Below are 24,466 nucleotides of genomic sequence, written 5' to 3'. Positions count from 1 at the left end.
AGCAGAAATCTGCACACTTACTGATGGTAATTTTTCAAATATCAAGGCTTATATCCACTTCTGGATATGGCAGGGGAAAAGTAGGGTCACTCCAGATCAATCATGCATGTTGCAGAGGGAAAATTTAAAGCGCCCAACATCAAAATGGAAATCGAATTCAGTGTGGAAGGGATTTATTCGAGCTGGGAGTGGGTAGAAAGACCCGTGCAGACTACATCTGTCTTCCTCCCTTGCAAAATGGATTGTTCAGAAGAGCCTGTTTCTTTAGTAAGGGACTGGCAAGAGTTGAGGAGGAGCATCTGATTCCCTCTACCCCACTATTTCTTTTTTTTTTCTTGCCTAAAAACCCCCATAGCAATCTCCCCTGCCCTGCTTCCTTCTCTCCTTCCCACTCACCAGCCATTCAACCTGCTTCTAAAATAGCCTTCTTCTTGTCGTATTCTGCTTAGTTACAAATATAAATAGGCATTATGAAGTATGTGAAAAAACACACAGGCAGGTAGTTCTGAACCCAAATTATTACTATTATATTATATACTAAAAAAAAACAGAAAATAAAACTCCCAGATTGGATCTCCTCAGCAGGGCAACATGTAATTAACTCCTGCTGAAGTCTCAGAAACCAAATCTAGAAATAGGAAAAAGCTTTCAGTTGTAAGAGCTAGTATGTTTGCATAGTTCAAAGTCCATTCTATCATGAACCTTTCTGATGTCCTACAGACATCACCCCACCCAAGCCAGTACAACATATCGCTAAGAGCTTGTTTTTAGTTCCTTTGTATAACTTCAGTGGATCCACCAAGTTGTGAATTTTGTTCTAGCCCACATTACTTGGAAAACTAAAATATGAAATGTGAGTTTTTAAAAGTGTAAACTTCTGTATTTTCTGTTTCAAGCTATGGTTAGGTAACATAGTTCTGGTAACAAGCTATGGTTCTGGTGACAGAAGAATGATAACAGAAGAATTAATTATTAGCAGGGGTGGCCATTTAGCTTTCAGGGAGATTTCCCAGTGGACTACTGCCTAAGAGGTCTGCTGCCGGCCATGAGAAAGCAAAGCTGAGCTACAAGGACCACTTGACTCAGAGCTGGCCTCAGCAACAGCAGTCGGTGTCTGGTCGTCCCCTTTGTTTCTTCTGCACTGCTTCCAGTTGGGAGGTGATGTAGTGGGTGAACTATGCCCATGGTTGGCCTCACTGAGATGAGTGACACTTCAGGGCTGGTTTGTAGCTCCACAGAGGCTGTTTAGTCTGTCTTGCCGTAGAGCCATTTGTACTTCCCAGTCCACTCTAGACTGCCAATTGCACTGCTATATTTGTTTTCATAAGAAAGAGACACAAACCTAGTGTGCAGTAAACTAAAAGAACAGGGCATATTTCTAGAAGCTTAGAAGGTCACTGAAACTCTGGCTTAGTTCTTCAACAGATAATATCTTCAAAAAACCACCTCAGCTGCAGAAGGTAAGGTTGCCAGACTCCCCTCTACCCAGCCACAGGCAGGGGATGCAAGAGTAGGGCTGCCATATCCAGATTGGGAAAGTCCTGGAGATTTGGGGATGGAGCCTGGGGAGGACAGGGAGCTCAGGAGGGTGTAGTGCCATAGAATCTACCCTGAAAAGTAGCCATTTTCTGCAGGGGAACTTCTCTGTGAATGAGTTGTAATTCTCTGAAGATGAGTTGTAATTCCAGGGGATCTCCAGGTCCCACCTAGAGGCTGGCATCCCTAGCAGAAGGTGACTTGTGAGAAGCAAACAAAATAAACCCCAAACAAAACTCTGCTATTAAAAAAAACAGCAAGGAAAAACACTAGGACAGAACACATTTTCCTGATATCCTAATTTTGTATTTGAAGGATTTCAAATGAATTCATGGGTCCTGATCTGGATTACCAATTTCATAAGATCTCAGAAGCTGAGCAGGGCTGGCCAAGGTTATTGTTTATATGAGAGATCACCAAGGAATTCCAGGCACACTATGAAGAGGAAGGCAATGGCAAGGTTGCAGTATCCTCGTATGCTGCCACCAGCCATGAGGACAAGTTCAGGAGTAGAACTGTCCATTTCTGTTTTAAAGTAGTCTGGTATTTTAAAAACACACACAGAGAAACAAGCAATTTTCATGGGGAGGAGGAGAAGAACTTAAAGGCATGATCTCTTACGTATAGTATTTTCTGTTGTGAAGGTAATGCTTACTGACTGCACAGCAAGTTGCCAGCAGTGTTATGGAAATGTGGTGTCCAGGGCTTCAGACATGACATGAGTGTCTAGGAAAGCAAAGGGCCCTGGGATGAGATTATGCAAATTGCCCTGAATATTCCTAGCTCTCTGCACCGTCCAGGACCTCCTCCTATTCATCACTCCTCCTTCTGGTCCTCCTGCACCTCCTGCACCTTGCATAACTGTACAAGGAAAATAAGACAATCTTTGTAGGCCCCAGGTCAAATGTACTCACTGTCATAGATGATGTGAGCAGTTTTTAATGAAGGAAACTTTTGGTAGTGACACAGAGACTATGGAATGCCCTTCCTATTACTGTTCACATGGCAGTGTATATTTTTGGGAGCCAGACTTATTTTTTTAATCCAGTCCTTGAGTTTGATTGTCTGTGGGCTTCTGCTCTGCATGATTGATCTAGTTCATCATTGTGGCTGGATATTGTATTGTTCTATTTTTTAGGTTTTAATCCTAAAAAATAAATTCCTGAGAGTTACTGCCAAGTCCATCTTTTTAAAGGCCCTTCTTCCAAAAAAATGGGATCATGTTGTTAAAAATATTGTGCTTGTAGTGGATGCCACCTTCAAAGCGTACATGGAGAACAGGGATAACATTTCTTCTGATACAAACACATCAAACAAACAAGCTGCCCATTTGGATTGGTGCACCAGAATCACCTCTTGGTTTAACTGGATTATAGTCATGCTCATCTGCATGATGAATTGTAAGGGTTTGACTGGTATTCCTGGATCAGATCCATTTTGCATTTGGATCATAGATTACCTCTCTTGGAATTTATTCCTAACAGAAATCAAAACTGTAGTGCCTAACATAGATACATAGACTAACCTTGAACTGGCATGATATCTGAAAATTTAGTAGGCCCTGAAAACATTCCATTATTTTTTTCCTTCCTTTGTAGCTGGAATTCCCTGGAACTTCATGGGAGCTCCCCAAGGGCTCCCTGGCCTTTCCCCTATATCCTATTTTACTGACTTGGCCACACTTCCAGCCCAGTTCTAGGAGACCTCGAAGCCTGACAAATATTTCAGGAGCTCCTCCATGGTCAAAAGATTGGAAAGACTGCATTTTCATCTGCCTTTCTTGCTGAGACTCAAAGAGAATCACCATTAAAATAAAAAAAAAAAACAGTCAAAAATTATTTTGGAAGCAACATCACACTCACCTGATTTTCTGGGCTGCTATTTTCATTCCCCATTTTGAAGCCAAGATGTCAGGATCACTCATATGTTGAGAAAAGATGCTGGAAGAAACAACAACCATCAGATGACAGTGTAAACTCCGTGGGAAAACAGTTTCCAAAAAGAAAATTCAGCATCATCCCACTACCTCAGCTGTATTCCATTTTTTTTTTTTTGCTGACTCTTGTAGCAGCATTCCCTACATGCATGTCATGTATATATGACTGGTATCAATTAAGTTATCGCAATTAATGGCAAACAACAGTTTCCACACTGATGTTGATCATCATCCCCAAAGCTCTCACTGCCACTCTTCTGGCCACAGCAACATGGCAGCTAAAACTGAAAGATTCTTATTATCCCCTCCCCAGCTATAGGCGTTTCAGTACAAGTAGAAGTATCCCATGCAAAGCAGATTTGGTAGTGGAGAGAGAAAGAAGTTAGTTCTGACTCACAAGCTACCGAGACGGCCACCAAACAGCAAATATTCTTGTAGAAGAAGAAGAGTTGTTTTTTATATTCTGCTTTTCTCTACTAGGAGTATCAAAGCAGCACATAATCACCTTCCCTTTTCTCTCCCCACAACAGACACCCTGTGAGATGGGAGAGGCTGAGAGAGCCCTGATATCACTGCTCGGTTAGAAAAGCTTTATCAGTGCTGTGGTGAGCCCAAGGTCACTCAGCTGGCTGTGTGTGGGGGAGCACAGAATCAAACCTGGCTCACCAGATTAGAAGCTGCCACTCTTAACCACTATACCAAGCTGGCTGTAATAAAAGTGACAACAGTGAGTTTACTGTTGTAAAAGTAATTATGGAGAAAGCCCATTATAACCAATTCTTCATTTAATTGGCCTATAATACTTGTTCTTCAGATTGTTTCATAACATACTGATGTCTCTCTTGCCCACCAGATTGAAATTTATTATGGTAAAGTATTTCCACCTAATCTGGAGAGCCAGGCTTGATTCCCCTAACCTTGGCTTAGTCACAGTCCTGATAGTGCTATTCTCACAGAGCAGCCCTATCAGAGCTCTCTCAGCCCCACCTACTTCACAGGGTTTCTGTTGTGGGAAGAGGAAGGGAAGGCAATTGTAAGTTGCTTTGAGACTCCATCTGGTAGTGAGACATGAGATGCACTGACTCCATCCAGAAAACTATAGGCATCATTTTGCAAATCCAACGCAAGACTTTTAATGATAGGATGTTTTGGAGTTCATTAATTTATAGGGTTGCCATAAGTCAGAAGTGGCTTGGTGATACTTAACGCACATACATCACTTAGTAACATTACCAGTAATTAGGGACAGCGAGAGAGCATGTTTATTCACATTTCAGACATTATTAATTATAGTGGCACACTGGAAGCTTATACTTTATGGAATCTTTTCCTCTAGAAAGCCTTTAAATCGAATTTTATTAAATCACAGACTAGAGTGCAATATTGTGAAACAACAGTCCGTGAAAGGATGTAAATAATAAAATATTTTCTCTGCATAACTGTAAGAGCTCCTGTGGCTTCCATACGCTGAGCTCATTATGCATGCAGGTAGGACAGGGGTAGGCAAAAGGATGATTTCATTCAGGCTCTGCTGGATCAGTGAGCCGGGATGTGTATTTGTGTTTGCTGAGATGGCTTAAGCACAACATTCCATCCCTAATTTCTCCCCCCCCCCCCTTTCATTTTTGTATGGTCTCTAATACCTACAGCGTTTTCTGTGCAACTGGTAATTTAGGATAAACTACATTGATGAGATCCTGGTCTGAGAATTGTCAGTATCTGAAAATCGTACTGTTTCTCAGAAAGCAAAGAAATTGGAAGTGGTGGTCACTTGATTTCTTGTTTTATTGAAAGCAATTCCGATAAAGAAGACAGGCCACAAACACCCACCTAGGAAATCTTGCTAAATTGAGCATCATTGCCTCATGTGACATAACAACTAGTGTTGTTGGAGAGGTTCAAGTCTTAGCTCAACCACACTGGATGACTGGGAGGCTAGAATATGGCACAGAGACTGACATTAGGTAAAGGTATTCCCTGTGCAAGCACCGGGTCATGTCTGACCCTTGGGGTGACGCCCTCCAGCGTTTTCATGGCAGACTCAATGCAGGGTCGTTTCCCAGTGCCTTCCCCAGTCATTACCATTTACCCCCCAGCAAGCTGGGTACTCATTTTACCGACCTTGGAAGGATGGAAGGCTGAGTCAACCTTGAGCCAGCTGCTGGGATTGAACTCCTAGCCTCATGGGCAAAGCTTTCAGATGGCTGCCTTACCACTCTGCGCCACAAGAGGCTATTTTACATGTCTTTAAATTCACCAATGCAGAGGCAGACAAGACTATCACAGTGTTTTGTTCCTGTCATCCCCTCTCAGGTCTGCCTTTCCTGCTATAATAAACAACACCCAAAATTGGTCACAACAGGGAAGAGGTGGAATTGTCATAACATTTCAGAGCTGCCTTATTTCCCATTACTCTGTGGAATTGAAACATTCATTCTATTAGATGATTTTGTCTATCTCACAGTCCCTCAAATCTCACCTATCAGAGGCATAAATTAGAATAACTCTAGATACATTTCCCCTAGTAGTAAGAGTGAGATGCAAAGGTGAGAAATAAATATAAACCTGTTTTAGTTAATCATTTATGTTTGCAGTAAGCTTATACTGTATAGTATTGTCTTGCCTATTTCCATAGTTTGATGGTGCATAAGTACGACAAACTAGAAATCTGTTTTGATTCTTGGAGGTCTACTCCATGCCGAAAGCATACCCTGCCCAGACTAGGATTCCTGTACATTTCAGTCCTTCACCAGCAGGGACTGGGTGGGTCGGTCTGCACTAAGATAACAGTATAGGACACCTGGATATCTATAATAGGCCCAGGTCAAAGGTTTTCAGTGTTCTGTTTCATACTGGTGCCTTTCAAAAAGCAAAAAGCACCCAGCAGGATTTAAAATGCCAAATCTTTATATCAATACAAGCAAGGAAAGGAAGAAGTATCGTAGTGTACGTGTAAACACTAAGCAATAACAAACAGCTATAGTTGTTTTACATTGTATGTTATATCCACTACTATACTACACCAAAGTATTATTTCTGCTTACAATATGAAGCTTCTGGGTCTTCAATCCACATTTAATAAGGCTAGCACTGAAATATATCTATCTTAAAATGAAGAACTGAGTAAGTCATTCCTCTAGACAATTCATGAAGACATTGTTGCAGTTTAAAATATAAACTAGGAGCATTTAATTGGAACATAATAGAATCTATAAGAAGCACCACAAGGTTCTGCAAAACCCACTAGGGCTTTGTCCCCAATTTGTGCATTTTGTAAAGATTAATATAAAAATCCTTACAGAATTTTTGTTTAAAAACCCTTAGAAACATTATCTTTGTTTCATTTCTTTGTTAATCCCAGACTGTAAATATTCAAAACATGTTGATTTTTGCGATGTAAAAGAGCAAACATTTTATCTCATAATAGCACAAAGAAATTGCTTATCACACTTACGGTCCAAGAGACAAAATATGGTTCTGGTTGCACTGGAACTCTTTGACTGTTTAGAAACTGTCTCTAGCAGCTTGTTCTTTTCAGCAACATCTCGTAAGCCTCTCCTTTTGTTTTTGTTTTATGCCTTCCCTTCTCCGACTCACATGTACTTAGCCTTAATTTAAATGACCCACCTTCAATTAAACATAACCAGTTGAACAAGCAACTCAGACTCCACCCTAGGTACCGAGCAGAACCAGTTATACACACTCATTAGTTCTACTTCAGAGACAAAGATCCTTGAGAGTTTGGGCAAACAGAAAAACACCCTGGTGTTCAACACGAATGGAGGTGACTCTGCCGTCAGATGTGGAATTATTATACAGTTAATAAACTGCATGTTCATACTTCGCACATTCAGAACAAAGAACTTCCATTTAGCTGCAAACGCTGTTTATTATTACAAGACTCTCCGCTTACATCTGGAATGTTATACAAGGAATGTCTAAAGCAATGACTTTCACTACATGCAAATAACCATTTCATTATACGTTTTCTTCCATATGATGTATAGTAAAACGAGCTACATGCTATAGATCAGGGGCAGTCAACCTGTGGTCCTCCAGATGTCCATGGACTACAATTCCCATGAGCCCCTGCCAGCAAACACTGGCAGGGGCTCATGGGAAATGTAGTCAATGGACATCTGGAGGACCACAGGTTGACTACCCCTGCTATAGATGATCAGCTATGCCAGGGTAAGTGAGCTGTCTTGTGGACACTCTGATCATCTAAACATGTTACAGACTGTTTTATGTATTGTTCTCTGTTATGATGTAAACCGCCCTGAGCCTCCGGGGAGGGCGGTATATAAGCATGATAAATAAATAAATAAATAAATAAATAAATAAATAAATAAATAAATAAATAAATAAACTACTTTATAGCTTGAGCAGAAGATAAGGGGACAAGCCCTCCCCCAGGAGATGCTGAAAAGTCAGGGTCTGAAGATAGATGGCTATATAGAAAATATGTCCTCCTAGAATTGTTACACTGAGACTTTAAGTGCAATTGAATATATGAAACTGAATGGGATTATTTTTTTAGACTAAGTATTAAAGCACTGTGTAATAACTTTTAAAATGCTAGGGTGGCTTTTGATCATACAGCAATGAGTCTCATTGGAACTAACTATCAGATCTAATTCACATTATTTCAGTTCAATGGCACTTGCAGCATGGCCATTCCATGATGCAGCTGGACATATGAAGTACCTCCAATAAAAAGTATTATTCATGATACCCCCCCCCCAATTCACCTATCAAAAACCCACCAGTGGCCACACAGGTGGAGCCCTGATGACTGAAATAGCTTATGGAAGGGATAAGCTATGGCATGACACTACAGCACATTTAAAGTGTGGCTCATTAGCTTGGGATGTTTCACAGAATATGTGGAAGCAAACCCTTGCAAAACCCTGGCTACACGTATGGCCCAGAAACTACGACTCTGTCATGCCCAGTAGCCTCCCCACTCCCCAGTGTCCCTTGGCCCAATTATAGCAATATCAATTTAGATGGATGTTGGTGGGTGTTTAAGACATGTGGCTATCCAGTAATGAGCACACACATGAAGATTCATATTTAAAATCTTGTACAAAGCCCTACAAGACAGTCATCTGCCTGACAAGGAAACACATCTGTTGACTGTACATTAATTTGACAAAATGTGTTATGAATTAAATCTCAAACATGAAGATGTGCTGCAACCAAAAGTAAAAAGCTGCAGGTTCATGGCTCTAAGTACCAATCATAGAATCATAGAATCATAGAATCACAGAGTTGGAAGGGGCCATACAGGCTATCTAGTCCAACCCCCTGCTCAACGCAGGATCAGCCCAAAGGATCCTAAAGCATCCAAGAATAGTGTATATCCAACCTTTGCTTGAAGACTGCCAGTGAGGGAGAGCTCACCACCTCCTTAGGCAGTCTATTCCAAGCTGTATATAGTGCTGGAAAACAGGTACATGACTAGGCATGCAGACAGAAGTACATTGAGGGACCTCACCTTAATAAGTGCTCACTTGCTCAGCCCTGTGAGGCAGGAGTTTCCTCTCCACCCCTCTTTTGCCAACAGAAAAGGATGTGTGGGTCTATTTGCCCCTTTTCTCTGGTTCCATGTGCCTAGGAATAACCCTCCCCCCTTTTTCTGTTGGCAAAACCAGAATGGGAGGGAAACTGGAAACTGCTCCCCCCTCTCCCCACAGCATCAAGCAAATCATCACTAGTTAAGATGAGCTTCCCCATATATGTCTGGCTGCAAGTCTAGGTGAGCACCTGTGACATGGTATGTGTTGAATGCATCACGTAGTTACTCTCAAACTTAACTACAATATAGAAAATATACTCTTGAAGGAATTATTCCCTTGGATTGGAGGTAGCTTTGCCGATTTAACAGTAGGGATGGGAGTTTGGTCCCCCGAAAGCTTAAAATTACTCTTTGTGAAGTTTTAGAGATATTTAAAATTTCATAGGAGATCAAGTCAATCTGATTAATACTTAGTCCTAGCGACAGAGTCAGGTGTTTTTTAATTTGGTGACTTGACAGCCAAGGAGGGAGAATATTTCTGTATTTAAAGATTGATAAACAGATTTAAGTCCGTTGAAGAACTACAGTATTTGCTGGCGTATAAGACTACTTTCCCCCCCTGAAAAACATGCCTCCAAGTGGGGGGGGGGTCGTCCTATACACCGGGTGCACTTCAGTTGGGATAGACATAGCTGCCCATAGTGGCCCACAGTACTGTAATGTAATGTAACAAACTCTGTATTTTGAGTGGAAATGTTGGGGGGTCGTCTTATACACCCAGTCGTCTTATACGCCGGCAAATACGATTTTTGCTGTTGCTCATTTGTATCAGATTCCTTATAATGATTTGTGGTGGCATTAACTTCTTTACTCCCACCCAAAATATTCTTGAGGGAGAAAACAGACTCCAATAAATACCAGGCTGCTGTGAAAAGCTCCAGAGCACATACAGGAAAGGCAAAGGGCCATGATCTCCCTTCTTGAAATCATCCATAAGGCCAGACATTGATTCTTATGGGTGGGTTTAATAAATTCAGAGTTCCCAATTGGCCAGTGTTGTCTTTAGAAAGTAATTATTCCTAAACGCAACATCAATGCTGCAAATAACTTTTCAGTGAATCACACGGGAAAGGCAGAGGCCAGCAGACCGACACAAGCTGGTGATGCCAGCAGCATGGCCTCTGTTGACATAGTGACTTAATTGCTATTATTAACACAATGTCAGCTCCAGTGAGTACAAAGGAGATGTTGGCAAAGCTTGTTTTCAGAAACAGCCAATATCTTTCTCCAAAGCAGACTCTTGATGGAGTAGCCAGCTCCCTCAGTCCGGAATGGCTCCTCTGCCCTTGAGAGCTACTCTCAGGGGCCATGGGAGGCAGGCTGGGTTGTCTCTAGCACAGTATACAGATGAGTAGGGTGGACTTGCTGGATGGCAGGCTTCCCAAGACAGGGCAGATAATTAAACAGCTCTGACTCTTTCTAATTAGGATTGCTATATGCCACTTTTTGACCACTTCTGATCCTGTGCATTTGATAATTGTGTGACAGGTCCAAACGAGGCAGGAAACATATCCATTTATGACGTTGGGAAAAAGTTTATTCACTAGCTTTTTTTTTTGTTACCTCAGGCAGCTGCTAAAGCCACAGGAGCAAAGAAAGTAAAAAAAAGTGACCTCCATGAGCAACTCACTGAGACCCGTTTCTCCATCTGCAACATGAGAATAGGGATTATTTTATTTTATTTGTGAAGTGTTATTTAGAAACAACTAAAAGCAACTTGTATTTAGTTGCATAATCTGTGGGAGAAGAAATAAAGTGTGTCAATATCTAGTCTAGTCAATAATAAAACACATTGCTACATAATACTGGAATAACTGCCCACAGAAACAATCCTGTGGATTAAGCAATTGAAGGGATGGTGGGGATTAATATTGCTCCAGAATGTTTGGAATGTAATAGGAGCACTCTAGTGTAGACAAGTCTTAGATATCCTTTTATGTTCTCCCAATTGCATAGGTCACTTATTTAATTACTGTACTAAGGAAGGAGGAGACAAGCAGTAAGGAAGGGGAATGTCACCTCCTGGTAGAACACAAGAAGAAAAAAGAGCTGGTTTTGAATACTCCACTTTTCTCTTCTCAAAGGAGCTTACAAACACCCTTTCCCATCCTCTCTCCACAACAGACACCCTGTGAGGTAGGTGGGGCTGAGAAAGCTCTATGAGAACAGCTGTGCAAGAACAGCCCCAAGAGAACTGTAACTGTGACAAGGGCAATCAAATGTGCAGAGAATGCACTACGTGTGGTTGTTGACTGTTGTGGAATAACTCTGAAAACCTGAGTTGCATTTAAATAGAACACAAGCACCGGGATCTGAATTTGTTGTGACCTGGTGATAAAGAACACCTTCTAATTGGATTGCATGTTTGGGAAGAAAAGCACCCCCCAGCAGGTCCTCTTCTGGCGGGTCCTCCTCCTTGTGAGAAAGAAAGTCGATGGAGCCAGTTCCTGCTGCCCCAGATGGCACACACCTTCCATGCATCAGACAAACACAAAAACCTAAGCTCCTCCTCCTAAGGAACTCATGTAACATTTGTGTTGCTAGGCTGCCTCCGGCACTATTTATACTCCCATGTTATCATTTTCCAGTAATAAAAGCAAACTGCTGGCAATGACAGGATATCTGTTTTCAGGAGGCAGGAAGACTTTTGTTTAATGCCACCCACCCCTCCTCCCCTGATGGAACTTTAGGACATTGTCAAACACTGTAAACCGCGCAGAAATGACCATTCCAAGAATATTACTTTTCTCTTAAAACTCTAATTGGAAATAATTTTTAGATATTTGCATATTGGAAAGAATTGTGAGTGAAGGATGCTGGGATGTCATCCTTAAGGAAGAGACATATTGTCATGGATACCTACTGTTACATATTGCTTTCATAAGAGCTCTCAGTGTATTCAACAGGGCTTACTCACAGGTAAATGTGTGAAGAATTTCAGACGAATTTGCTATTTTGAGTACAAAAGAGTACTGGAGAAGGACATTCTGCTGCTGTGCTTTGCTTGCTTGTTTTCCTACACTTTACCAGATTGTGATCTCTGAACTGAATTACCTTGTCAGAGGAGTAGCTAATGCGGGAACACATTGTCAATATTCACTAATGTAATGTAACACACACCAACAATGTAACCTCAATGAAAACATTTGCCGCACTGTTTGTGTTTTGGCAGAGATTAGGATTCCTTCCTGTGTGCTGGTGTTCAAAGTGTTCAGGAAAATTTATTCTCAATAGAATCTTGTCTTCTGTAGAGTAATAGGTCTCTGAGAATAAAGAAACCCTATCCTCAGATCTCACTACTTTGATCTGGAGACGAGCCAAAGGTTGGCCAGACTCATAGTCTCCAATCCTAAAAATATCCATGCACACATGGAACCCCAAATTGCTAATAAGATTTGAAATCTGTCACTCTGTGTATAATCCTTGAGAGAGGCTGGGGGCTTCCATGCAGCTATTTAAAAATGATTTGGGTTGGTTTTAATATTAAGGGAAACTTTGCAATGTACCAAATATTCTCATAGGTAATAGCTCTATAAACCATATGAATCCAAAGTTCTGTATCCACAGCAGAGTCAGACTGTAGAAGGCTAAAGTCTGACATTTGAGCAAGCTTACTAGTGTGTACCTAAATTTTAATAAGCTTTAAAAAAAATCTTGTTTGGCCCTGGAGTGATAAATAGGAAGTCTTATGTACACTTGCTTATAACTACACTTTCTGTAGACAATAGGGTTGCCAACCTCCAGGTGGTTTTTGGAGAACTCCCATGATTACAGCTTATCTCACCTGAAAAAAATGGTTGCTCTGAAGGGTGGTTTCTATGGCACTGAAGTCCCTCCCCTTCCCAACCCAGTCCTCCTCAGGATCCATCCCCCAAATCTCCGGGTATTTCCAGACATAGAGCTGGTAATTACAACCTTCGTAGACAACATGAAAGATACAGGTTCAACAATTATTGCATGGAAATGCTAAGGGAGAAACATTGTTGCACACTGTCCATCCAGACAATGTCCATTCATCCCCACAGATCATATGGACCTGCCATTTCAACATATACTACTGTGTTTAGCCCTTCATAGAATCATAGAGTTAGAAAGGGCCATACAGGCCATCTAGTCCAAGCCCCTGCTCAACGCAGGATCAGCCTAAATCATCCATTGTAAAACCAACACAGCAAAGTCTGAGCAGCACACTGCAATATATTGTAGGGCTTTCTGCAGGGAGGGGGACACTATTCATGTTCCATGTTTAAGTTCCGGTGCCCTACATGCTGTATACTGGTGGTCCACAAGGCCCTGGCACTGGGCCACGGCTCCCTCTCCCCGCCCCCCCCGCAGTAAGAAACTTTCCAGGCCGCAAGCTTGCGACCCAGCAAGCTTCTTACTGTGGGGGGGGGGAGAGGGAAGCAGGGCCGCACATGCGCAATGCACAGTCCAGCCGCACATGGCACATTGCTCATGCACGGCCGCACATGTGCGCCGTGTGCGGCTGCGTGTGCGTGGCGTGCACGGCCGGGCAATCGTCCTCCCTGCTGCTGTCGGTCCCCAGCTTGAAAAAGGTTGGGGACCACTGCTGTATACCATTACTGGCTTTCTGCCATCAGAATGTTAAGGGCTTCTAGTGTGCAGTTTAACAACTCATATGTTATGATTCAACTTGGGAAAGCATCATAGAGACTGGTTAGATTTACACTACATTATGTTTTACTGAAAGGCATAAGCAACTCTGTAAAATTGCTGGTTTCATATTTACAGAAACACAGGTGTTGAGCAAGGCCGTGGTGAGAAGGCACTCTTAGTGGCAGCTTGTAACTCTTCTTCTAATAAGAACATTACAAGCTGTGTTTAACAAATTGTGAAGCCAGTATGAATAATATGTAAACTATTGAAGATTTTGTGAATATCTTCCTGATTACTTTTCCTTCTAACAAACAACTTATTCTTGCTGTGTCCAACAACTCAAGCTACTGAAAAAAATATGAAACAAATGTTGACCACGGATTTCATAAACTATAATGTAATGGTATATTTTGGCTCAGCAGAACTGTGCATTGTGCCAGATTAGTGGGTAACAGTAACAGTTTTCATAAAGAAAGTGGTTAAATGGGGTCCTCGGTTTACCATTTTGAATGACTTGGAAACAGTGAGCAATAAAACCATTTAGATGTCTCACTGGCGGCATTTCTCAATGCCTTTCCCTTTCGGTCCAATGTTTATCTTTTGCAATAAGATAACTCAAACCATCTGCACTGCAAACATACAAAAACAGACAGGCAAAAAAACGTATTGTGCTGCTTCTTCAATCCCTTGTAACGCATGCAAATGCAATCCTTCACGTTTCTTACCGCAAGCAACCAAGATGGTTCAGGAAACACAGAGAAAAACTAGGCTGCCCAGTTTAAACCAAGATAAAATCTAACAGCCAATGAATGGTACCTATAGTTGACGTCTTGATAGGAGGATGACAGATCTCTTCTATAGTGTTGTGGAACAAAAGCAGATGAAAACTGCAAGAAGCTTCCTATTGGCTCCAGGTTATTTCAATAGATGGAAGAGGTCATAGAGAGAACTTACAACAAAGTCTGTGTTCATTAGCATGTTCCCTAAACAACAATATATCAGTGAACAGAATAATAGTATTAAGCAGAACGTTTTTTTTCTATTGGCTAGCTGGCAACTATTAACAGAAATCATACATGGATTGTAAAACCCAGTTGCTTTGAAATGCAATTGTAAATGAGTTTTCTATATAGCCATTGACTGATTCAGGAATTGAGTAAAATCAGTAACTTTCTCAGATGTTTCTAAGCCAATGTGTACCAACAGTGAAAGGATGGCTGAAAAGCTCTTGAAGCAGCATATGCAAATTTGGCAGTTCATGACACTTTGCAATCCATGGATGAAAGATGAAAAGTAGATGTCAGAAGCAGACAGAAATTGATCTGTTGAGGAGCAGTCACCTGAGGAACTTGTTAAATGAATCCTGAATAGGATGTGGTTACTAAATATAAAGAGAAGTCAATGCCATAAGACTGACAACCTGCACAAACACTCTGTAAATTAAGGACAATATTTGAAAGCTGGGAAAATCTGACAAAACTGTGTTCCCTGCATATGATTGGGGGGAGGGAAGAAGATTTGGATTACAGAAAACTGACAGTTCATACTTGAAGTGCAAGTTTCTTGAGATACAGAGAAATATTCTTTCAATTCATTTTTCAAAAGCAGCCATAAGCCAAAAACATCACAATCCTCCTTTTTTTAAAGACATGCCCAATCTACTGACACCATTCTACACACGGCAATTGCAAAACTGGCTGCTGCCGAAAGAATTTGTTCAATAAATGGGAAGGGTGATTCATGTAGCATTTGATGTATCTTCATATTTGGCGCTCTGTCTGACAGCCTTTCCCAAGGAACTATAGGCAAGATAGGATGTCCGTCATTTGCAAATGGACTTTCAGTTTCCCAGATTAGGGTGGTGATCTCTTACAGTCTTGAGGAACATGGTGCTATACTTCTTAGTTGCATCATACACTTGATCCAAAAGCTAAGCTATGAACGGTCGAGTCCTAGCTTGTTATTTATTTGAAAAAATTAATTAGTCCAAGAACGTAGTTCTTTGATGTTTCAGACCTGCTGAGCAGTGCACTTGTAATTGTGCCATAATTCTTAATGCTGTTTTCAGGCAATAGAGCTGACAGATACAAACAAGGTACTATGCTCTTTTATAATTTTAATCATGGTTTCACACTACTGAATAATTCCTGAGTAAAGAAGTCTATAAAAAAGTGCTTTGAAAAATCACACTCAATAACATTCAGTTATTCATAAAACCAACAATTACTTGAATTCATATTCACTACTCCTCACCCAACCTTTTGGGGACACAAAATGACAGGGAGGGAAGGCAGGATCACCTCTACCACCTCCCCTTACCTTTAGTTATTTAGTTATTATATTGGTTGACTGCCACTCCCAGTCCAGCTGGCTCGTGGTGGTTTACATGATAGTCACAACTGGAATTAGACTCGGAGGTGAAGTTAAAATGCTTTAAAAATGCCAGTCAGTTGCCAATATCCAGGTAGTGGCAGGAGATCTTCCAATATCACAAATCTCTAGGTCACTTTGGAAGGTAGACTTTATTGCATTATACTCCATTGAAGTCCCTCCCCTCCCCTCCCCAAACCCTGCCCTCCTCAGGGTCTACCCCCAAAGTCAAGTATTTCCCAATCCAGAGCTGGCAACCTTACATCTGGTTTGGCCCTAAGGCTTGGATTCACCAGGAGTTTCCACAGATACAAGGGATGTCCACTCGCTGAGCCCAACTTCCTCAAATCTTTTCTCCCAGTGCTGTCCAAGATATCACTTTGAAATACTATACCTGGGGACAGGGGACTCCCACAAATAGCAAGAAGGGGGTGGGTAGGAGGTCTGCAGCAGGAAGGAGGAAGTAGCAAAAATCACATGCTTTTATGTGTGTGGGATTATCTGGTGGACTGGGCAATATTAATCTTTGAAATCTGAAACTGACGACTGAGGAAAGGTGCATTCAAAACATTTATATGACATTAACAATATTTGGAACTTTTTTTCACAATCTTTTTTTCTGCGCATTTTATCAAGCATTCTCTCCTGAATCCAAATAAATGCTATTGAACTGAAAGCAACACAATTTGGAGGAGTTAAGGTTTGTGTATTTTATGTATGAAAAGGCATACAAGGCTTCAGCTTTGATAAGGAACCAGTGGATGCCTAAGACAAAGGGCTAATTGAATTTTATTTTTACTATAATATTAAATGTCACTACTGTCACTCCCCATATGGCCCCCAGACTTTACATACTGAAAGGAGATTGATTTACTGGGGACAAAGTTCCCCAAATCCATAAAGTAATTCTATGCTCAGTTCCATCAGATTTATTGGTTAGTTTGTTGTATTAAAAGAGCAGACTTTTCTGACAACTTAAAAGACTGACAAATTTTATATGGCATGAAGTTCTGGAGGCAAGCTTCAAAAGCAGGAACTCAGCTTTTTAGTCTGACCTTATCCTTAGATTATACCATCAGCAGTAACATTTGGACTTTTTTAACCTTGCTGTTTTTAGCTTTCTGTTTCTGGTGAGAAAATGTAGCCTATATATTCTGTGTAGCCTTTCAAGCAGCCTGCAGGAGTTTGCTAAAAGACAATCTCAGCTTCCATTTTCGAAGAGACAGTGATGTTGGGATAGGATTCAGGAGACCCTGATTGAACTCTCCTTTCAGCCATTAAGCCAATGGATGACAATTACCACAAGCCCCTGCCAGGGCTCCCTGAGTTTAGTCACCCCTGCACTAAGCTCCCTGAGTAAATTGGGGGTGGTTCCTTTCGAACTTCTAATCTACCTTAGAGGAATGTTGTCAAGATTAAAAAAGGGGAAAGTAGATATGCTACATTGTGTTCCTTAGGAGAATGATGAGGGTTAGACCTCATTTGGAGTATTGTGTTCAGTTTTGGGCACCACAAATGAAGAAAGATGTACAGAAACTAGAGCATACCCAGAGGAGGGCTACCAAGATGGTGAGAGATCTTGGTATGCTTAGCCTGGAGAGAAGATGACTAAGAGGTGATATAACCATATTCAAATAGTTGAAGGGCTGTCATAGACCCATTATGCACGGGGGTTTTAGCGCACATTCGGGGTGGAATGGCGGCGACTAAAATCACCGATAACGCACGGAGCCGGCTGCAACCGGCCGCAGCTTCGGGGCATGCCACCGAAAAAGCCGCGTCAGTGAAACGCGGAAGAAAGCGCAGCTTCCGGGTGAAAGGGGCGCAACCAGAAGCGGCGCCCGGATCGCCGCGTGCATAATCAGTTACTCTGGGTTTTGCCGCCGTCGCGCCCCGCCCCGTACATAACCGGTATGCGTCGCGTCTTCCCCCTCCGCGTTTTCCATGTGACCCGAAATCGCCGTTTCGGCGGCCGTGCATAATGGGCCATATAGAACAGTGGTCCCCAACCTTTTTATCACCGGGGACCACTCAACGCCTTTTACTGAGGCCCGGTGGGGGGGGTAGTTTACTCCCCTACTCTCAACCACTGCCCAAACGCTCTCTGATCGCTATGGTAATGTTTAAACATCCCTTCAAAATAAGATATAGACATGCCACAACAATGAAGTGTGTTGTAAAGGGCTGGGGGGAATGAAGTAAAGGGTCGGGGGGGGGGAGAAGGCATCCTTTGGGGCCCACCTCCAATTAGTCGAAGGACCACATGTGGTCTGCAGCCCACAGGTTGGGGATCGCTAATATAGAAGATGGAGCAGAGGTATTTATTGTTGCCCCAGATTGTTGGACCAGAACCAATGGGCTGAAATTAATTGAAAAGAATTTTTGGTTTAACATCCGGAAGAAGTTCCTGACAGTTAAAGCGGTTCCTCAGTGGAACAGACTTCCTCAGAAGGTGGTGAGCTCTCCTTCTTTGGAATTTTAAAGCAGAAGATCTTATAGAAATGCTGATTTTATGAACTTAAGCAGATTGTGAGTGGGTGGGCAAGAAGGGATGTGCCAGTGTTTGTCTCTTGTGGCCCTTTCTGGCATAGCCAGAGAATTGCTAATTCCTATTGTGAGATGGTACGTGAATTTCCTCCAGGCCAGGCTGGATTCTGGAGATTTTTGGTGGAGGCCGGAATCATTTGGGCATGAAATTGGGGTTACTGTGGATAGGAAGGTAGTTGGGAGTTCCTGCATTGTGCAGAGGGTCGAATTAGATGACCCTGGAGGTCCCTTGCAACTCTATGATTCTACTAGTTAATTCTTTAAGTTCTCAATATGCTTTGCTGGAGAAAAATGTTCAAAATATTATTAAAAATCGTAAACATGGAAACAAGTAAAAAGAAATCACAGGCACATTATGGGTCTTTCTTTAATATCATGGGTATTATTATGTACACTCAAAAGAAATAAATTATTGGGGCTGAATAAAAGGTATTACATGGATTCAGTTCTTTTTAAGAAGTTTTGCATGGACTGTTGTGACCATATAGCATTTCCTAAACTGCAAATTAACCTACTTTATAATATAGTGTTGTTTCAATGATGACACGGCGTGAATCTGATTCCTAACTGGACTCATGACTAGGACTCTGGGATGTCCTGGGGCCAACACGCTATCCCTAGAGGAATGGTTCTCAGCTGTTGTCATAGTCCTAAGTGCTCTCCCCCCTCCACCTTGATCCCTTCAATCTTCATTGAGATTAGCACAATAGCACAGCCTTCCTCCAGCTGTTCTCTATTCACATCCCATCACAGTGAGTTTTTATGTTGGCAACTGTGCCAGTCAATGGATGGGGAAGGGGGGAGGCAGATTAGTTGCCTAATAAGATGCATCATCAAAGTGACTGAATTTAGACTGCTGTACAAATTGAAATCAATGAGAACACAATCAACTTACTTTGAAGGCCTTTCTTTTACATTTTTTTAAATGTTTGCTGTTTGTACGGCTAATGTATGATTTCTGTCCAAACACTGTTTGTTTTATAAGTGAAAACAAACTGGAAGAGGGCAAGTTGTCCTGTCTTAAAACACTGCAATTGACAGTTTTATACTAACTTGATATATTGCCAGTATAGATAATATCAGGCAGGTGTACATGATGGAGTATGCTCAGTATCACAGGTACCTTGACTCAACAATGATCAGGTGAACATCAACTACAACCATATCCTAAGCTATATCAGCATTTTTAACTTGTTCACCAGCATATAGTATGAATAAAATTACATATAAATACTGAATAAGTAGCCCAGTATAGTATAAACTGTTTCACTTCAGATTTAATTAAACTTTCATCTTGAGAGTCTTCTCTTCATACTTTTTTCTTTCCATCCCAGCAAACTCTTCTCCCAAGAAAATTCAGCTTAGGATGTTTGGTTCCAAATTAAGTTTACCATGTTATACACATTTTTGCTACGTTTTTAAATACCTCACTCTCCTCCGCCACGGAGAGTCACAGTGCTTAAAAGATTGTTCTCTTTTCTTTCATTTTACCCTCACAACAATGACCCGGTAAGACAGGTTATGTTAAAAGACAGTCACTAGCCCAAGATGGCCCAGTAAACTTCCATTACAGAACGGGGATTCAAACCTGACTTCCAGAGCCCAGTTCAGCACCATTACCACCACTATATCATGCCGGTTCTCTAAGTATCTCATTTCCATTACAACTCACCCAATCCATCAATAGCCTAAGTAACTTGACTCAGACTAAAAGGATTTCCAAATGCAAAAAAAGTCCTTATTTACATCATAGTTCCTTCTGGACTCAGAACATCAATACACATCAATACACAAGGCCTGGGCCAATCTTTGTTTTTTGTACTGACAATATATACAAAGCAACTCAAAACAGCCCATGCTATTAATAATCTGATGTTCAATTAATATCTGGTTAGTAAGATGAAAAACAACAACCCTTTTTGTTTTGTTGTGGTAAGTGAATCTCTAGTTCTGGCTGTGACCTAAATGAGTGCAAACACCACCTTGGGAAACAGACTGTTTTATGTGCTGATGACATGCCACTTCCAAGTTAACAAATGTGACCTTGCATCTTAAAAAGGACCATTATGTGAGAGAACTCCCCTGATTATAATGAGTAGCAGTGGCAGAATGCCCTTGCACCTTTTCAGGTGACATCACTTTTCTATTCCAGCTTTAGGAAAGATACATACAATGTTAGAAAAAAAAACATTCTGTAAATATCCTTCAAGTAATAGGAGCATAAAACAATTAATGTATCAGCAGGGGTGGGCAGGACATTTTCTGTAACTCTTTCTGTAACAATGCAGAAACCTGGCTAACAAAAGCACTTATAAACTTCATACTGTCAAGAACATGCATAAAAATTGGATTTAGGTATTACTTACCTAGAGCTTTTCTTAAAACAACAACACAAGAGTGTCCCCTGATCTTACCACGTCCTTTGTTGCCTTTTACTCTTCCTCTGTGTACACATCCCCCCTTCTCCCTGCATCACATGAAAGTGTTCTATTAATGTGAATTGGCTTAGGTTTGAGAACACTATGCCTAGCAGTGAAGTGTAAGGAATCTGACCCCGGGAGCTTTAAGCTGCAACATGTCAGTTCAGTTCTGAGCTCCTGGATGAGAAAACAGCAGAAAGGAAACATGAAACACAACCTCACAGGTGCTGCAAGCTTGGTACAGAAAGTTCTATTTTTTATTGCTAAATCCAACATGAAAAAGCCACACAATGGGATTTTTTACTTCTCTGTACTGCTGAGTTCAATCCTACAGTGAAAAGTAAGTGGAACTCCTCTCTGCTGGCTTAGTAGGTAGGACCACATTTCAAGTCAGTCCAGGGACACTAAGGCTAGAATCTCATGATTACTTATTTCTTAGTTAATGTGCACAGCACTGAGCTGAAAAAACCTGCATCGCTATTGCCTTTTACACCTCTACTTCTCTCTCATACCAGCAATTCCTAAAGGGATTTTACTAATCTCCACAGTTCATACTTTACTCCCCTTTCCTAGGAAAGGACACCCATCCCAAATCAGAGAAAACAAAAATAGGAAGAGAAAGAACTTCAATTGTTAAAGCTATATGAAGGATGCAGTTTTTTTTTTAAACCAGAGAGGCACTTCGGAGTAGCTTTAATATTCTTATGATTTGTGTCCATTTGATATGTGTTCTGTCATAGCCACTGATTAAACCAACTTTTCAGGTTCTTGGAAATCCTGCAAGCAGCATCCACAAGATTTGCATAGTGTGCTATTTCTGTGTAACAATGGATGCCATTTATGGCTTATTTTCCATCATGGCAGGCTACTGTTTGCAGCTTGAAAATATAAGGGAGAAACAAAGGCCACACTTTTGTTCCTACTGAGGTTTCTTCTATTCCACATTACTAGTCCAAGGCATTTTGATGTATGAAGTACAAAATACAAGCGGTTCCTTTCCCACACTAAAAATTTAATAATACATGTAATAGCTGATAATTTGCTGCTTTTGAAGGTGCCTCAAATCTGCTGCCAGTTGCTGCTTCTGCCAGCCTTGCATTGCCCCACAAATCAGCATGATTTTATGAAACTGACTACACCTGCATCTTTGCCCAACCACCTCCTGAAACTGCGCAAGAGGATTTTCCTCAATGAAGCTGCCTGATGCTGAGTCAGACTTTTGTTATGCCTAAGCCACTTCTGGTCTGCTCCGCCTAGCAGTGACTTTCTGGAGTCAAGTGGCAGCTTTTCACATCGCCAATACCAGATCTCCTTTTTAGTCAGAAACTCTGGGGATTGAACTGGAGCCCTTTTACACATACAGCTGACATCTATCAATGTGCCATTTCACCCTTTGTTGTAAGAGCTCATTAGGGAGCAAAATTGGCCTCGGACCCAGAACAGAACTTTGCAGAACTGAATAACTAGGAAAAAAAAGAACCCTGAAGACCAAAACTCAGTATGTTCTATTGTCATATCAAAGGCATCATTAGTTAAACCGGCAACTACGTAATCTACTTTATTCCTTGACATTAAACAAATTAAGAAAGCTACAAAGACAAACAAACAAAACTAGTATGAGTTACCCGTTTAAACACAAATCATTTTCATTTATCTTCGGTTTGCAGAACAACATGATTGGTGTCGACCTGGCATATTTTTTCTCTCTACTAGACTCAATGTGTCATATGAAGAAGAGTTTAAAATGCATAATCAGGGTAGTATTACACCATTTGGGTCAGGTTTCTTTAGACTTCTGAGTACTCAACCAAGAGCACCAGCAAAAGATCCCCCCCCCCGCCCCTTTTGTAATACAATAGGGCACTGATTGCTCCTATCAGCTATCCATGCATCTTCCAAGGCAAACATCTATGGATAATTACATTTTTAACCCTGCAACTGTATACTGCAATACCAGCTATTGAATAGTAGGCTCAATAAGGTGCAGAGTCGCTCATGTGCTAAACATCAGCTCTTTTATTGATTGCACACAACAGAACGCCTACACAGCCCCCCTACATGTATAAACAAACAAACAAACAAATAAATACAGTTGAGGGGTTCCTGCCAATACCTGCAATTGGCCCTAAACGGAGACCCCTGATCGGACACAAACCACAACCAATAGCAGGCTGGATCCTGTGTGTTGGGCAATGGCAATCACACATTCCAGAAATCTGAACTGAGATCCCCACTCCCAGTCCCCATTAGACCATACCAGCCACAGGTAACAGAAAATTCTAGAGTCCAAAAACTCCTTTCCGTATATTTTATTGAATGTAGTTGCGGAAGTACAGTTCTTTCCTTCCCAGGAGCTTAACCTCCAGTAAATGTTAAGTCATAATTGCCGTTTGTCATTCTGAAACCCCCTAAAATCACATATAGAGCCTCTTGTGGCGCAGGGTGGTAAGGCAGCAGAAATGCTGTCTGAAGCTGTCCGCCCATGAGGCTGGGAGTTCGATCCCAGCAGCTGGCTCAAGATTGACTCAGCCTTCCATCCTTCCGAGGTTGGTAAAATGAGTACCCAGCTTGCTGGGGGGTAAACAGTAATGACTGGGGAAAGCACTGGCAAACCACCCCGTATTGAGTCTGCCAAGAAAACGCTGTGCTTGCACAGGGGATACCTTTACCTTTAAAATCACATAGTTGCTATCACAAGGTAACATTGGATCACATGCTCTATCACACGGCTGGGGGAGTGGGAATTTGGTGGAGAAATCTTTGAAGCATGCTTTCCAAGCTACTGCTTATCATAGGCAGGGGGTCATGAGATGCCCAGAGGGATGGATTACAAGTCACAAGGATTATGGTTTCTGAGAACCCCACAGCTGGTTTTGTCATAAAAAACAGAGTTGCTTACCTGTAACTGTTGTTCATCGACGTCTTATGTGCAGGCACACATTGGGACTGCGCTTGCGCAGGCCTGCCGCTCAGAACTTCTTCTAGCTAAAAATCTCCAAAGAGGGTGCTCGCCCACGCGATCATGCATGCGCGGGTTTTCCCGCCTGCCGATCATGTGACTACCCGGCGGAGTGCCCACCCTCCTCAATTCTCTAAAACTGTGACATTTTGTTCTCACCCATAATGAATTCAGATTTGGTAATAACTTGTTCCTTCAGTTCGATGGTGGAACCGTGGGTACATCTTTGTGGCTTGAAGCAATACTTCCTAAACTCCTACCCACTCATATTTATCTTGTACCTGCAATACACTGATGACATTTATATTGTCTGGACACCTGGTAAAAAAAACCCTGGATATTTTCCATGTTACCTATATGACTCCTAATTTAGTTGGGCAAATTAGGTTTTAATTTGATACTTAGCAAAAGGGGGTTTCTCTTCGAGAAACTCAAAATAACCAGCCATTTGGCGCACTGGAAATGCTTTTGAGAGAATTTTAAAGGGGTATAGCAAATGC

General features: G+C 41.6%; 1 protein-coding gene across 12 annotated transcripts in view; it reads right to left on the bottom strand.

Annotated features, from left to right (window-relative positions):
• Positions 1-21,074, bottom strand: part of TACC2 (transforming acidic coiled-coil containing protein 2) — a 171,086-nt gene extending 150,012 nt beyond the window's left edge. For 11 of the 12 annotated variants that reach the window (XM_077349958.1, XM_077349965.1, XM_077349962.1 and 8 more), the window contains exons 1-2: positions 6,927-7,074; positions 3,399-3,476 (exon numbers count right to left, since the gene is read on the bottom strand). In XM_077349958.1, the coding sequence (XP_077206073.1) occupies positions 3,399-3,431 (33 nt within the window). In that variant the 5' untranslated portion in view covers positions 3,432-3,476; positions 6,927-7,074. Of the gene's footprint in view, positions 1-3,398; positions 3,477-6,926; positions 7,075-20,953 lie in introns of those variants that run through there. The other variant, XM_077349959.1, reaches the window with a different exon arrangement.
• Positions 21,075-24,466: the final 3,392 nt, after the last annotated feature.

The sequence above is a fragment of the Paroedura picta genome, chromosome 8 (assembly GCF_049243985.1).
Source record: "Paroedura picta isolate Pp20150507F chromosome 8, Ppicta_v3.0, whole genome shotgun sequence".
In the NCBI taxonomy this organism is placed as follows: domain Eukaryota; kingdom Metazoa; phylum Chordata; class Lepidosauria; order Squamata; family Gekkonidae; genus Paroedura; species Paroedura picta.
The sequence above is the reverse complement of the archived record's forward strand: the minus strand, read 5'-3'. Positions and strand labels throughout refer to the sequence as shown.